At 38.9% G+C, this 17,420-nt stretch overlaps 1 protein-coding gene across 1 annotated transcript in view; it reads right to left on the bottom strand.

Annotated features, from left to right (window-relative positions):
- Positions 1-17,420, bottom strand: part of Nyap2 (neuronal tyrosine-phosphorylated phosphoinositide-3-kinase adaptor 2) — a 233,892-nt gene that overhangs the window by 53,823 nt on the left and 162,649 nt on the right. Inside the window, exon 4 of the mRNA XM_077799600.1 lies at positions 6,538-6,747. Coding sequence (XP_077655726.1) covers positions 6,538-6,747 — 210 coding nt within the window. The remainder of the gene's footprint in view (positions 1-6,537; positions 6,748-17,420) is intronic.

The following is a 17,420-nucleotide window of genomic DNA, read 5'->3' as shown; positions in this document are numbered from 1 at the left end:
CCTTCAAATAGTACTCTAACATCTTCCTAATTTCCCCAATCTTCAAAATGGTGATTTGGATAAGAATTAGACCGGCTAATATCTTAAGAAACAGTTTAGGGTGTATGAATTGCTACATTGAAGCCAGGTTTTCACCGTCTCCCACTAAAACCAAAATACTCCAGGGCTCCTTTTCCTCACCATTCTAGCTACTTATTTATTTTAGTGCTCTCACTTCTGCTCAGTTCAAGGCCCAGCTCAAATGCCACTTCTTATGGGAAACTCTTCTTCATTCCTTCATCATCCCAGACCCATGGTTTTCACTACTTTGCTGCAGAGATATTTGTAAATGTAACAGGAATCATAGGAATAACTAGTATTTATTGAAAATTCATTGGGTTGCAGTGCATGTTTTTATCTCACTTAACTCTTGCCTTAAATGAGTTAGGTATTGTTATCATCCATCTTTCACAAATCAAGTTCAGAGAGATGAAGGGACATGCCTAATATCATCACCAATGAAAACAGTCAGGATTTAAATCCAGATTTGCTGATTGGTCAGTCTCAGCACTCAACCACCATATTATACAGAGTTGCATTTATAATTAGTTTAAACTATGGGATACAAGAAATGTCGTGTTACTTTCTTTATATAAAAGTAGATTTGTATCTGTTTTTCACTTCTCTGAATTTGTGGGCAAACAGCTCTGCTTGAACATAAAAGGCAGAATCATATATGGCTAGAGAAAATGCTTCCCCATACAGTGGGTTGTGAAAAGGCCCAGAACCATATTCTGCAGAATGGAATATACCACGGGGTCCTTCTGGTCTTCAGCTCATGATGGTTATCACAAGGGAGTCTGTTGTCCAGGCTCAGTCTCCTGAAGTACAGGATTCTATATGATGGAAGTTGAAACTGTGAAGCACAAAGTCCAGCCTGAGTGGAAACCCCTTGAATTTTCTCCCCTTCAGTGGTCTTGGCATCTTTCCAGTTTGTTTTTTTTATGAGGAACTAGGCTGCTGGTCCTCATTATTCATAGAATTATAGATGTCTGTTCCTCTTCTAGAGTTAAGAAACTATCCCTCCCTGCCTGACCATCAAAGGCTTCATGACTGTCTTTTCCCCATTCCTATACCAGCATGGCTTTATCAAATGTCCTGAGCTCCTAAAAAAATTAAATGGAAGAGAGCAAGGTGTCCACTGGCACCTGCTTCTTCTTCTGGAACCAAGACTCTTCAATGCAGGGTTGAATCCATGCCTCCAACTCATGGTCACACTTGATTTTGCAAACCAGAAAGTGTAAAGTGGCAGTCTTCACATCTTACCCAATAAGAAAGAAGTGAATCATTCACATTTTCTGAAAATTGAGCTATACTTAAAAATTGGAAGATTTCACACAATAGCAATTGAATCTGGAAACCTGGGGTTAGCATTTCACATGGGCACCATCAGCAGGTACTGGGTGGTTTCTGTGTCCTTAATACACCCTGTGCTCTCCAGGCATCCTGCATTCCATCCCTCAGTGCCAAGGTTCACCAGCTTGCAATGGCTTTTCCTTGAAGTAGAGAAAGTGGTTTTTATATTCATACTTCCACCAAATGTGAGAAGACATACTTTACATTAAAAGTGTTTCAAGTTTCAGAAAAAAAAAACGGTAAGTTATTTTCTTTTGTGAGAGTGATATCCATTTCTATGTGCTTCCTGTGTGAGAAAGCAGGCCTGCTTTGGCCAGGGGCACCTCTCCTCTCCACCTGCTGAAGGGCGTGTCTGTCCTATAGACATCTCAGCTGGCACCAAGACCTGCTCACCACAGCAGAAGCACATGAGGGTGGGCCCAGAGAAGCTGACATTCATTGAAAGTCTTTAGTCTTCCAACTTTTTGGATTTTCATTCTTGCTTTGATTTAAATGTTACAGTATTAGCTCTGTATGTGTTTGTGTATGTGTGTGTATGCACATGAATGTGTGTGCACATTTCATGAGCACTCCCATGCTCTTCCACCCTGGGTTCACCTTCTTCATTCCACATGGGAGGTTCTCTTTTACTCAGCTGACAATAAAAATTTTTTAGAAGATTTGATGAAATCCCGGTATAAGGCTTAATGTCTCCTATTAAGCCCTGTATCATTTTTCAAGTCTGCATTACAGTTTTGTTCTTAGAATGATTTTAAATGTATAGTAGACGGAAGATAATAATAAAAATAATACATTTAATTACAATCTAATTAAAGTACGTACAGTAGTCCTAAGCCATAAGGAAGCAGAGTAAGACCTCTGAGTGGCAGAGATTGTATTTTATGTAGCTGATGGTGCTGTGTGTGACTATGAATATACGTCCCCCAGAAACCATAACAGAGCTGGATACAAGCTGCTTGGAAACTGCTTGTTAATTGATTCAGTGATTGAAATCTGAGTTTTTGTAAATGCCATATTTACTTAAATAATTTCCCCACTTTTTCCCATTATTTTTACAAGCATTTGGGTCCCAGTTTCCCGTTGCCTTCAAGAATCGCCCTCTGGGGAATCTCTGATTTACTAAACAACAGTAACTTTAATAAAGTGCAGCAGCAACCAGCGGCAATGTTAATTAGAATTGAGATCTCCTGACATGTTTGCTTTACTTCAGCAATCCTTCAGTCCTCACAAGAGCCATTAGAATACCATTTCAAGTGGCTAAACTACTTTTAGTAAAGCAACTGTCTGTGACTGGTAGAAGTTTGTATGTGTATGTATGCGAGTGATGGTGGTGGTGGGGGGGGGAGAGAGAGAGAGAGAGAGAGAATTGAAAAAAGGAAAGAGGAGTTCACATGTGGAATCTTCCTTCCTCTCTGGGTTGGGTGTGGTGTTGACACCTATGTGGCTTAGGCAGAAGGTGACAGATTACTGTTCTGGTGTTTCTTGTAGGGAATGAGTTGTTCAGTGGCCCAGTGACCAGAGATAATAAAGAAGAAGTGTAAAGAAGAAGGAAAAACAATTCTTATTCTCCTCTGTTCCACAATAGCAAGTTCAAAATGCCATCTTCACCTACAAAGACAGTTAACTTCAGATTCTCTATTTTATATATTCTCACTAGAGGAATTATGGCATTTATTAGGACAGAATTGGCACATTTTTCATTCTTTCTCTTCAAAATAATTAAATCTAACAACACAATAAATGTTTTTTCCCTTTTCTCCATTTCTTCCTCAAAAGTGGTAGAAGGATCAACTACAGAACCAAGTAATGACAAAGATCATTGAGTAGCTCTTTCAAGACACTCTGACTTGCAGTGACATTAAGTATGTGACCACATTGTCTCAACATTTGGAATCTTTTAGGGATACAACAACTTGATAACACAATTTTTAACAAAAATATTTTCTTCCTCCACCTTTATCTAACTGTCTCAGAATCTAAAGCAGGGAGCAAGAGGGACTGAAAATATTTTTGTCATTTCTTCTGGTTAGTAGACAATTTATTGCTCTATAAACAGAGCTAAAGACTCAGAAGAGCAGACTTTAGATGCTGTAAAACAAAACAGAAGCTTCAGGGGTTTGAGGCAAAAGAAAGTAAAACTATGGTATAATTGCTTACACTCTGAATTTCTTCGAAGATTCATGTCAAAGTGTTGGAGACACTAAAGGTTTATATTTACCAATTTTTATGCAGCTTATTAAGTGTTCAGTAAGGGTTTCATTACAGATTAGGTCCGTAATGCAACATTGACTTCCATGGTTATCATACCTTTGAGATTGAATTGAACCACAACCCATTGGCTTTCCTGGGCTTTCAACTTACAGGTGGCAGATCATAGGACTTTTAAGCCTATCTAATTATGTGAGCCAACTCCTCATGTAAGTGTGTCATTTCAATTCATCCCCCAGATTCTTCTGTTTTTGCACTCATGTGAAATGTTTGGATTTCCCAGGATCTCCGCTCAATTTCTTTCTCATTTCAGTTTTCTTCTCTTCTAATTTGGGCTTTTCCAGTTTACTTTCTAATCACTACAAAGTTCTCTAGTCCCACTACTGAGCCACACCTCATCTACCTGACTTCAGTCCTATGATTCCAATTGTCTTCTCAATTATATGTCCAGAGCATGTCCAAGTGTATTCATGGTCAAAATTTAAGTTCTGACATTCCCTTCTAAACCTTGCTCCATGTTTCATATGGACTATCCTTGTCTCAGTAAATGGCCTTCCTATCACCCACATTTGAAGCCTTGGAGTGCTCACTGAGTCTTCTATGATGCAAACCAAATTGAATTATTCCTACCTTTAAAAAATCCTTTACCTAATGGTCAAAACCTAATAATGATGTGGCAGACATTGTCCATTGCTTATGCCCCTTATGCCTGTAAATACACTGTTGTTATTTATAGATATCAGATAGAAAATCTTGATTTAGAGGGGAAAAGGATTTGAAGAAGCCCAGGAAGTCCCATCCCTTTCACTAAGTGGTTGGTCTCAGAAGCATGTTTCCAATTTCTGATCAATTAGATGAAAGGGACAGAGTCTGCTGGGGCATCATGCCCAAAAACATGTGTTCAGCTGAGATCATGAAAACAATCTTCAAGGGTAGCAGAAGAGGAAATGGAGAAAAATAGAGCACACACAGTTCCTGGGTCCTTGATGATATCCTTGACCCACTGCAAAACAGCTGCAGAGTTGACCTCCAAACTTGATGCAAAGGGAGCCAACAAGGGCCATTATTGTAAAAGACCCTGATGGCTTGTGCTATGTAGCTGAAAGCATTTCTAATTAATATGCAAGGCCCTTCAGGAACATTGCACAAACATTTGTATTTTCTTCAATTGACCTTCCCCTGTCCTTTACAATAAACACACTTGGTTCCATTAATTCACTCTCTCTACTTAGCTGGGATATCCATCTTTTGCTCTTGGAAATCAGCACTCTCTTTTTTAAACCTTTGGACTCAGATTGGGATTTGCAACATTGACTTACATGGATATCATACCTTTGAGATCAAATTGAACCACACCCATCGGCTTTCCTGGGCTTTCAACTTACAGGTGGCACATCACAGGACTTTTAAGCCTACCTAATTATGAGAACCAACTCCTCATAATAAATCTCTTTCTGTATACCTATAAATATCTTATTGTTCTTTTTCTCTGAGTACTCTAAAACACATTACATTGTAATTTTTTATTTGTCTTTCTTGCACCAGACCTTGAACACCCAATGAAAGAATATTTTATTCATCATTGAATCTTCATACCCTTAAACAGTAGCTGTTGCATTGTTAGCACTCAGGAAATACTTCTGTTTTTCCTAAAATATATCTGTGGTCACAATATATTATGTTATTTACATATTTTAAATAGAACTGGTATAAATTTAGAAAATTCTTTAAAAAATAATAATAAGCCCCAAACTAATAATAAGGCTCAGTCAATAAGTGACATCAATCATTTTAGGTGGTGATAAAAATCATTTGCTCCCTCTTTCTTTTTGACAAGATATGCAAATATCTTCTTCTCATTCATCTATAGCAATTTATACTTTAAAAATGTCTTTTAAAATTTCTGCTAAAGGCACACGACTCTTATCAGATTTGAACATAGGCTGTGATGTTAGTTTTCCACATGATAACATTCTTTGGTTCCACCATCAAAACTAAGTTGGATTTTTGAGGCTGTAGGAGATATTACTGGGAATGTTTTCAGCAGTATCACACACCAAGAATCATTTATCCTGCTAAAATTTTAACATATGCATGAGTGTCAGAGAGACCATAGGCTAAATTCATGTAAATTGCTTTCTAAGGTGAGTATCAAAGTTGAAAAAAAATTAAAGGATTGATCTTTTCTTTAGAGCCCTAACACTCTGAAGGAATACAGACCTGAAAACTACAGAAGGTTCCTTGATTATTTGCAGTTCATTTCAATTGTCAGCTCTCTATGAGAACAGCATGTGCATTAATCAGTTCAAAGCAGACATATGCTGCTGTTAAAAATTGATTGTATAATAATATTGATCTATTAACCATGCAAAATTGCATTGCATACTATTAATTTCAAGATGTGAAATTTAGCAGCATATTAGATTAAAAATTTCTCTTTTGACTTAGATTTGAAGACTAGGTGCAATGCCCAGTTACTGTTCTCAGCTCAAAATATCTACTCTTTCTACTGCTTTTAATCATCTTCATCCCATTGCTATCTTCAATTTTATCTTGTTCAAATTTTACCAGTTGCCTAAAATATTTTTTAAGCAAAGGAGGCACAAATACTAAACCAAACTTTTTAAATTAAAGTCTACTTTACTAGAGGCCTCTAGAGGTGTTTGAAGAAATTTAGCACAAAACTTTTCAAGATGTCAGGCTGCTGCTTCCCAGGGCTCCAGTGGCACTATTTACTTACCTATCATCTCTGTGAAAAGAAGGACCCTGGAGTGGTACAATACACTGTGCACTCCTTCATATGAAGGCGTACACTCTCTCTCTGAGTGGAGACAGATGTTTCTGTGGTAATGTTTCTCTAAGTAGTATTTGCATAAGAGCAGAATTTCTAGAAATATAAAGAATTACCATCGTGAAAATCATAATCCTACTTACCTGAGCTGTGGTTTCCTGCCAACAAGGTGGGGCTCACCGAGCACCTTCCCATCCTACTGGTGACCACAGGTGGACCTGGTGTTCCATCCCATTCCTGAGCTTTGACAGGCTCTCTGGAGGATGATGACCCGTGGTGCCCTCTCTCTTTGCTTTCCAACTTGGGCAGTGGCTCTGTGCTATGACTTCGGACTTTCAGCTCCTCTGTGGATTCTGTGGATTAACAAAAATACCTTCCATTAAACAGAAGCCAAATCTTTCCTAAATTTCTTTTAAGAAATTAAAAAGTTGTTTTCTAAAACACTTCCAATATGTTGTAGAGAACTTATACTTGTGTTGGAAACTATAATATTTAAATGTAATAGGGACACAGATCCCATGAGATCTTTTTCTCAGGTGAATAGGTCAATATCACCAGAGGGAGTATGGTTTTTTTCTTTGAAAAATGAAACTCAAGTCTTCTTTAATAACTCTTCCCTTGTGCTCATCTTTAAGGACATTTCTTAAAGAACAATTTACATCTATTATTGACTTTCTCATCTTTCATTTACTTTACTACCCTCTGTGACCTGAATCAGCCCAACCACTCCACAAAACCTATTTTCTCTAAGATCACCTAGCACCTTCTAGTTAATGAATTTAAAAAAACATTTTCATTCAGTGACAATTTCTCCATCACTCATCGATGTGCATGTTTGATTCTTTTGCTTTCACTGATGCTTCCTCTTCCAGCGTTTGGTTATCTATGTCTAACGCCCTTTTTGTAGAAATCAATACAAAATACTTTCTTTTCCTCCACACATCCCTGATACATTAGTTTTTCAAAGGTACAAGCTTAGCCACAATCCTTCTCATTCTCTCTACACTCTTTCCATGATTTTTTAAAATTTTTTTTTTAATTTTAATATTTATTTTTTAGTTTTCGGCGGACACAACAGCTTTGTTTGTATGTGGTGCTGAGGTTCAAACCTGGGCCACACGCATGCCAGGCGAGCGCGCTACCGCTTGAACCACATCCCCAGCCCCTTTCCATGATTTTATTCCGTGGGGCTCAGCTAGCAATCATCTGAACGTTAGTGATTGTTGATAGTTTATCAGAAGCCTGGACAACTCTTCTTAGATTTCAGTTCATTTATCCAACTACCTGTTAAGTAAGTCCACCCAGATCTGCTGTGGATAACACAAATGCAACATTTCAGATACTGAACAGATAACATTTCTCCTTAACCTAAGAGTCCCTCCTGTCCAGCTAACCAACTGTTCTATAAGTTTTTATCTCCTGTTCTTTAATTGCTACTGTCCAAACCCATCAGCAGAACATTGTGCAGATTTTATTTCTGAATGTCTTGTTTCCCCTTCTCTTCTACTTTGTATCATATCTACCTCAACTGCTCCTGTTCAAGCTCTAATCATCTCCTTTGAATTATTGCAACTTGACTCTGTCTTTGATTCCTCCAAGTACGAACTCCTTATACTGCCAAAGTCAACTATTTAAAATGCAAATCTAATCCTTTGAGAAGTCTCCAGTTACCACAGGGTACTGACTAAGCTCCTTACTATGGCCCACAAGAATCTTTGCCAACTTGCTCTTCCTTTCCTAACTTTGTCACTCTCTATTGATCACTGTTACTCAATCAACATTACTAAAATGGTTACAGCTTCTTCTTCCTTCTCTACCTCCAAGAAATACATGCTGTCTTTCACAACTACTTACAAACTTTCCTGCTTAAATATATATAAATTTTGTCTGTGCTCAGTAACTACTCAATGGGTTACTCAATTTAAGTGTTTTCTTGAAGCTCACTACCTCCACCTGGTTATGGTCATCTGTTCATGGACCTTGCCTTACATATCTCTGTATCTATCTGCTTTCCTCAAAAGGCTATGGAGTTCTTGGATGCTAGTTTTCACTTTCCTAGCACCTAGCATTCTTTTCAATAGATATTTTTATTTAAGTAATTCATTTATTTAATAGATTTCTCAAATCTTTAGGCATTGTTCTGATATGTGTAGGAAACACAGTATTTCTACTGGAACAAGAGCATCAAGTGATAATATATGAATTAAAGGGGCATGCAGCTGATAATATTTTCAAAATCTGATTATCACAAGTTGTAAAATTCAAGTTTTGAGTTTAATTCAAAAAATGAATTTCTGAGAAAAACCAAAGTGAATGACTCAAGGCCACAGAAATGATTCAAAGCACCCATATTCTATTGTTTCTACTTTTAGGTTCAAATACTCATCAACTTTCAGCAGGGTGACAGCACAAATGTCACACTTTGGTCCCATCATCTGAATCTGTAGGAAAAACAGTAGTTGTGCTATACCGAGCAGCTGTGATCACGAATCTCAGAGGCCTCTGCTCTGCAGCCCTGCCTGGTGACCCTAGTGATGTAACATCTGGTTTCTCCTCCAGGAGCCTCATTTTCAGAAGTACAAAATGGGATGATGCCAGCCCTGCCTAACTTCTTTGGTTTTATTTGAATAATTTAACAATATTCTACATTTTTAAGCATTTTGGAACCTAAAAAGTGACACACAAATAAAAGTAATATTCATTTAAATAAATAATAACCCTGCTCCTTTATGAATTTAATTTTTCTACATTTAAACTATATAATCATTAAGAAATGGTATGTACAAATGGAAAGTTCCCAGATCACATATAAAAATGGAACTCTAATCCATTATCTGTAATAACCTGCCCAGGAAGCCAATTTCTGCAGTAAAAGCCAGACTGGTAGAAAGTTAGACCACTCTATCTAGCTACTAATCCAGAAGCCAAACAGTAGCCCATGTAACAATTGGCCTCAACTGGTCAAGACTAGAGATACAGTTTGGGTATGAAGTGTCTCCCAAAGACTCCTTTGTTGAAGGAGATGTTCAGAGATTAGACTTTTAGGAAATGATTGGATCATGAGGACTCTAACTTCATTAGTGGATTAATCCACTTGATGAATTAATAATTTGAATGGATTATTGATATTAGGGGACAGACAGAAGAGGATGGTGGGAACATGAGGTTAAGAGAATAATTCCAAAATATTGTCTCACCATGATGACCCCTACATACTTTCTTTGCCATACAGCAATTTACCTGAAGCCCTGCCTGGCTTAAGTAGGCAGGATATGTCACAAACCTCAGCAAACTACCTGTTATCTGCAAGGGAATGCAGGCATGAAATAAGGACAATAAGAGAAACACAAGTTATTCTGAAGGGAGAGGCTCTTGTGATCCTTTTCATTGACCATATTCCAGAAGACAAGGATAATTCATTTTAACCATAGAATCTATAAGAAGGTATGGTAAAGAATTCAGTAAGAACTACTCAGCATGGGCCAAGGGAACCTAGAATTGTCACAGCAATAGGTACTTGAAAATCTGATACCATCTTGCTGTCAGTCAAAAGTCAAGAGGTGGACCTGGGCAGGACTCTCTGGAAACTTCTCTGGGATCCCTAATAAAACTACAGAGCAGAAGAGGTATATTGTTCCTCTCCTCTCTGAGAGATTCCACTCTCTCCCTTGAGAGTGTCCCCTTTCCTTTCTCCTAACCCTTCAATAAAATCAATCCCATTACTCTGAGCAACATATCTGAAATCTTTCTAACTTGATAGCAAGAATCGGGGTTTGAAGGGGAGGTCTTCATGCTGCCTCAGTCACACCGAAGACCTCAGCTTTGTAACATTGGAATGTCGTGGTAACTGTGGGATGTGGGGCCTAGTTGAAGGGAACTGGTTTCGGAGAGGGGGGATAACCTAGAAAACGGCTTCTTTTCGCATGTACCTTCTCTCTCCCTGCTTTCCAAGCGCAGAGAGAGAGAAGGGACATGCTATGAGCTGAGCAGCTTTCCTCTGCCACTTGCTTTCCTTCTGCCATGAGGTCCTGCCTCTCCTCAGGCTCCAAGCAAGGAAGCCAGATGACCCTGGACTGAAACCTCTGAAACTGTGAGCCAAAATAAAACGTTTTTCCTTGAAGTTGTTTATGTCAGGTATTTTGGTCACAATAATAAGAACCTAATACAAGTGCACTAAAAATGAGTCATTTTCACAATTTTTGCTCCAGCATCCAACTAAGAACAAACTAAAGAAAGACAAAGACGCACATTTAACCAATCACAGGCCAGGCTCTATTTCTGGTTAGCATAATTCCCACTTCCCCAGGCTGAGAGCATGCAGTCAGGGCATACCTGAAGCCTTCCTTATGTTAAAAGGAAAACTTCAGATAAATTAAATTCAGTAGAATTCACCTAAGCAAAGACGTAATTCATGAATTGGGCAGCAACCTGAACCAGTAAAATTTCAGAGAGCTTCATTCAGTGATGTGAGCAGGCAGTATTTATAGACGGATAAAGAAAATGACATGCAGAAATTTGCTACATTTCCAGCATTGGACATGTTTTGGCAGTTATAGCCTGTGATTAGCTGAAAGCTTGGCTGCTATGATTGGCTTAGGCTCTGCTATTTGTTATAAGTATATAATCTTAAGTTAGGTTGCAGTTTGTTTATACACTAAGTTAGATTGTAGGGAGGCATCTTTAGGCTAAATTTAACATTTCTTTTTCCACTTTGCTTTCCCATTCCTCTGTCTGCCTCTGAGTCTCTGCCAAATACAAGCTCTGAATAAATAATCTCTGCCCATTTTCATTTGTCTGGTCTTCTTTTATTTTCACATTGCTATGTTCCTTCCAGCTCTAAGATGCTGTGCAGTTATGCAAATACATGTCATGAATAACATTCTATGAGATGAACTTAAATCAGGAGAGTAGTCCCATAACAACTGCAAGAATTTAGGTCTTTAAATGGACCTTTTTATAAACTTAGATTCTAGTTATACTGAAATCAATTACAAATGGGTCAAAATATTTTAAAGGTAATACATGTCAGCATAATCATTAGATAGGACAATTTAACTATCACTTGCTTTTCAGTTCAGAGACAAATAAAATGAAATCAGAATCAGAAAAGAACATCCCAGACTATTCCCAAGCTGTTTATTCACAGTTTCAAAGAAAATGTAACTATGACTTTCAAATGTCACAGCCTCAAAGCCTAATGATCCATCTGCTTCACCCCATGTTCTTGTCCACATTTTAAGCAAACCATTGGGTTTGTTATCTGCTTGTGTATTTTCTTCCATTACCAATATTAAGAAGAATTTCCTTTAAAAAAAAAAAAAAACAACTTTCACACACTCCTATAGAATCCTCTCTCACTGGAATTGGAACTAGCCAAAGAAAAACATTGTTCCATCCTAACACGGGGCTCAATACAGTTCCTGCAGGTTTATGCATTTGAAATACATCAGAAAGGCTAAGATGTGTGTCAAGGCATTTCCAGCCACAACACTGTCCGTTCTCATTCAAGTTTCACTTATGTACCGATCAGGGAAGTGTCATTCAGGTCTCATGCTTCAACTACACAAAAGCCCGGGCAGCTTTGGAAACAAAAAAAAAAGGGGGCTTTTTTTTTTTTAGTTTTCTTTTTTCTTTGTTTTCAAATGCCACGGGTTAGTGAATTTAGATATATTTAGAAAAACTTGAATAAAAGAACTGAAGAAATTGTTCTCCTCTGATTTGAGCCTACGTAAATGTCTGTCTCCCAGATAGAAGACAGAGGTTCAAAAGCTTAAGAAAATCATAAATGGAGTATTGACCATTTTTATTTGGGAATAAATCTGGTTTATACACAGACACACACAAAAGAACCACTTTGTAACCAAATATGTTTTCCAATTAAAATAAAAAACTTCAAAACAGCTATTGAAAAGAAACATTAGATAATCAGATTAGGAAATATGTAATAAAAACATATTGTAAACTCAAAGAAATCTATTCAGGGGACATAACTGTACATATTCATGTATTTTTTTTTAAAGGAAATCATTTTTTTTAAGAGAGAGTGAGAGAGAGAAGGAGAGAGAGATAGAATTTTTAATATTTATTTTTAGTTTTTGGCGGACACAACATCTTTGTTTGTATGTGGTGCTGAGGATCGAACCCGGGCCGCATGCATGCCAGGCGAGCGCTCTACCGCTTGAGCCACATCCCCAGCCCAACATATTCATGTATTTCAGTACATATATTGATTTTAGTAACATGAACTTCATGAAACAAGATCCATCCTACATATTATGGTAAAGTTTCCTGTGGAATTTATGCTTCTCAGTGTTCACAGTGACAGCCCTGCTTGTGGCACACAGTGCCAAATACATAGAATGTGCTCCTCATGTTCTGTTCCTTGAATGAGCAACTGAGCAAATGTTGAATCTGATCTGAAACCAAGTTCATGTTGTGAAAATGTGATTGCATTACATTTCTTTTTCAGGCTGTGTATTTTGCAGATCATTGTCTTAAAGTTCTTACAGTATTTAAACCAAAAAAGAATGGAAGGATAACAGATCAGGGACTCAGTGTTTCCATGACCAAATATTCTCTCCAAGTATCAAACTTCATGCAGCTAACGCTGATGTTCCTTCTCAAAGTTTTCTTATTCCCTGATTCTTTATGATATTTCCAGTAAACATCTCTCTCTTTCCCAATTGGTCCTCCTCCTCTCTCTGTCATGGACCCTGGGCCAACTAGAACTACTTAGTTCTCCTGGCTTGGATGGCTTTCCTCACCAGAGCTGCCCCTAGCACATACTGGTCTCAGCAGTACCTCCTAGTCACTCTTCCTCATCAACATCCACTCCCCCATCAGTGAGGATCTTATAGGTCACCACACCTAAAGACCCCTTTCAAGTCTAAGAAAAGTAAAATACAGCACTGCAGGGCTTTTACATATGCTGCCTGGGGTGGGGAGCAGGGAGACATGTTAACACCAAGCACCGCCATAGCTCCAACCGTGCTCATTTTCTAGATCAAAAGGCCATGATCTTCAGAGCCAGACTACTTGGTTTCACATTTCTGCCACACCATTTATTTGCTACTTAACCTCCATCAAGGTTCCTGAACCTCAGTTTCCACCTCTGTAAGTGAAGATGCCAAAAACTGCTGTTCCTGTGAAGATGAAAAGAGATCATGCCTTACCGTTCCTTACATAGCAATGCTAGTGGTCATTTCATTGTTTCCTCAGGAACCATCCGAAACTAACTTATCCCCATGTGAGGAGTGTCCACTGCGGCATAGCAGCCCTCAAGACCCACACAGGAAACAGAATTGTACAATGCTTTTTCATGCTCCTTGCTCCCACATCACTGGTTCAGTTCTGGTCCTCAACTCTCCTCCTTCCTGTTATGGCAACCCCCCTTCCTGCCTCACTTCTGTCACGGACTTCTTCAGCAACTTTTGAGTAACATTGCTTCCAGGTTCCCCAAGGCCTTCAGAATCAGGATCCAAAGTTTCTACCATTTTTTTTGGCATCCTTCTACATTGTTTCTCATCACAAATATTAAAAATGTGTTTGATGAGTTGCTCTCTGTTTATGTTCCTTCAGCTGGATACACTTCTACCTCCAAACTAAAATAAGTAGCTAATTAGCCCAGTCTTATCCTTAGGGAATACTCAGCTCAGGGGCTATCAAGCCAGGAAGTTTCCCCTACCTTCTCTCCCTACTTTGAGCTCAAGGTGAGGGTAAAGGGTTAGTATTAGGCTCGGGATGGCCTAATCCTGCTTCCGAAAATGATCTTGAAGCTTGTCATCTTGCTGTGCTTTATCTGTGGCAATTACAATAAAAGTGTACTGTTGTCCCCTCCTGTCAGTCCTGATATGTTGGTGTAATGTCATCTTCCTCTTTATTGTCAGCCCTGATTTGTTGGTCTGCACGTACACAGGTGGACTACTAGGTGGCACAGGGGCCTTTAAACAATGTGACAAAAATAATATAAGAGGACTGGGGATATAGCTCAATTGGTAGAGTGCTTGTCTCACATGCACAAGGCCCTAGGTTCAATCCCCAGCACCACAAAAAATAAAAATAAAAAATAATATAACAGACTTGTGGCTTCTTTGAGTCAAAGTGACACACTGGAGCTTTGGTGCTCACCTTTCTTATGTGGCAACTGTATATGTAGAATCTGGGCATACTCATGAGGTATCAAGACAGTCTCCATGTCTGTAGGCCAAATAAAATGATACTACAGTGAAACCTATAATTGCTGCTCCACCCCATGCCTTCCATGACACAGTTCAGAGAGGCCACACCTGTGCTCCCGAGGTACATATCAGTGCATCACTTCCTACTTGTGGCTGTTGATTTATTATATATGTCTTATGCTCCACCTGACCATAAGCTTCTTTCAGGTGGTACTCAATAGCTGAGTCTTCAGTGAGAAACAAAAGATGAACAAATACAGGCGTGGTTCAGCCAGGAGGGTTAGCTTATTAGCTTTCACTCCTTGCTCTAAACACAGCCAAGGCTCATACTATCTCACCAGTGTCTCCTAGCACATGGTCCATGGCAAGCATGAATCAATACCCTTCAAAAACTCCATGAATGGAAATTCCTGACTGTATTCAAAATTATCTTTGTGTTAAATCATAAATATTTCTAACTGGTTTGCTAATGGTAGATCAGGTTTTTAATAATTTCCTGGAAGAATGAGCATCATTTGAAATTTTGACCAGTCACATGAATTCCTTAGGGAACCATAGATTCCATTTTCCTTCCACCTCCAATATTTAAAAGGGTTAATTTGCCATTAAATTTAGTTGCTTCCATGAGCATGAGATGATTCAGCTACTGTAGATAAGAGACTTCATGTTTGTTGTTATTCTTGAGATTCCCAATCTTATATAAGGATCCCTTGGTTACAAAGCGTGAGCTTTTACTGTGTCTGACAATGCAGGACCCAAAGCTCATGTTGCTGATGAACACTGGAACTTCCTGCAGACAAAAAGAATGTTTCAGAGCTGACCCTCATGTTGGCAGAATCAGCAGAAGCAAAGTCACCCCATTCTGTATCAACCACTGAATAATGAAAATAATGGAAGGTGGTTAGGGCAGATTCATTAAGCAGAAAAGACAACATGTTCAAAGTGCTCAGAGAGAACAAAGTTGCACCATCAGATGAGTTATTAAATTGAGACATTGAATTTTAGAATTGAAAGGGACTTCAGAAATCACCTATTGCAGCAGCTTACTCAAAGCCAGGCATTCGTGCTCATAATCACTGAAGTGTTCCTCCTGCCTCCGCGGGACAGCCCCAGGGAGTGAGAGTTCTTGCCTCATGGGAGACTCTGGCTCAGTCTTGAACATCTCTAATTACTAGAAAGTGCTTACAGAGAGCCAAAGTCGGCTTCCTTCCCACTACTGTCTCTAGGTTTTGGCGCTTGTCTCAGTCTGTTTGTGCTGCTAAACAAGAGACCTGAGTTGGGTCATTTAAGTTTCCAACACATGAACTTTAAGGGACACATGCACACCAAAGCAGTACTCTTGTTTCCATAGCAACTCAGAAGAGTCTGTCTGTTCTTAAATAAACACCCTGGAGAATCCAGAGTGCAACAGTCTAGCGCCCCATGGTCCCATCTTCAGAATAGAAATCGAGGACTCTCACTGTCCAGGGCATCCTGACCTGGCATTTAATTGCAAGTCATCATGACTTTAAAACTGTGTGGAGCTGATCAGAGCCTTTCAGACAGAGAGACAGTTCACCTGTGAGTCCAGGCAAGCCCCAGGGACCTCTGGTTTCACTTCTGTCACTCCATCCCCAGAGCCTGGAGGCAAAAGAGGGCAGAAGCTCCCATTCTCCTCAATGAAAGGGCTGTCAGGCACAGGGCAACTTTTTATATTTTATTATTCCTCTGTCTTGTGTGAACTCTGTCATCTGGGGTCAGTTTTGTCAGCTCCTACATCTAAGAGATGGCTTCCCTTCAAAGAGAGAGAGAGAGAGAGAGAGAGAGAGAGAGAGATTTTCAATAGTCAGAAAGAAACTCTAGATTGGGCCAAGAGACCAAGTAGGGTAAAACCTTGGTACACAGGATAAGGCACACGGAAGTAGGATCGACTCTGCGACATATTCTAATCCTTCTGCAGGAGTAAAAGCAATTCAAACCTGTTACACAACTTGCCCAAGGTCACAATATGCAATTAGCAAAGACCTCACGAAGAAATGAGTTCCCTGACCATGGATCCATGGGTACCTCTCCCCACAACACCTTGAAACTGGCTTATACTTAGTAATTTCTTTTTTTTTATGGTTGTGATTAAAAACAATTTGAAATTTTATTTATTTCTCCAAAATATTCTGCTTGCCATTCCAAAATAGAATTTCAAAATTTCTCACTGAAACATGCAGATAATCGGATCATTCAATTTTAACCAAAGTGGGTGAGAACTGCAAATATTTTCCACAAAATCATTTCTACCTAAAATGCCTGCACTGAAGTCGTCAGGCAACACTTAGGTGTTAAAAGATTTTAGTAACACTTTCATTTAGAAATTCTAATATTTCAGGAAAAAGGCAATTTGTTTGGAGAACACGGTCCATACTTTTGTTTGTGCCTGTATTGTGAAAGCCAGGAGGACCTGTGGGCAGAGACTAGCCATATGCACCAAATCCTTTTTGCACCTTTCCCTGGGGACCATACTAGTCCATCTTCCCAGGATTCCATACAGGTGGAAAGGGCCACATAACTGAGACCTGGCATTGGAATGTGATATATACTACTTCAAGGTCTGAAAATCAAACTTCTCACAAACTGCTCATCTTTTTGCTTTTCCTGATGGTGAAAATTCATTGAGCTCCTAGGAGCTGGCAGAGACTCCAGATGGAAACTTCCCAATAACAGTGGGAAGAATAGCTCATTTTTGACTGAATCAACTATTTGGGATATGCCTGTGACATGACCCAAAGATAAGTCATATTATATCATGACACTGAGGTTGGGTAGTTGTTTGCTGTGGCAGTTGAACCACTCTAATACAGATACTAGTCAATATTATT

The sequence above is a fragment of the Urocitellus parryii genome, chromosome 1 (assembly GCF_045843805.1).
Source record: "Urocitellus parryii isolate mUroPar1 chromosome 1, mUroPar1.hap1, whole genome shotgun sequence".
NCBI lineage: Eukaryota > Metazoa > Chordata > Mammalia > Rodentia > Sciuridae > Urocitellus > Urocitellus parryii.
The sequence above is the reverse complement of the archived record's forward strand: the minus strand, read 5'-3'. Positions and strand labels throughout refer to the sequence as shown.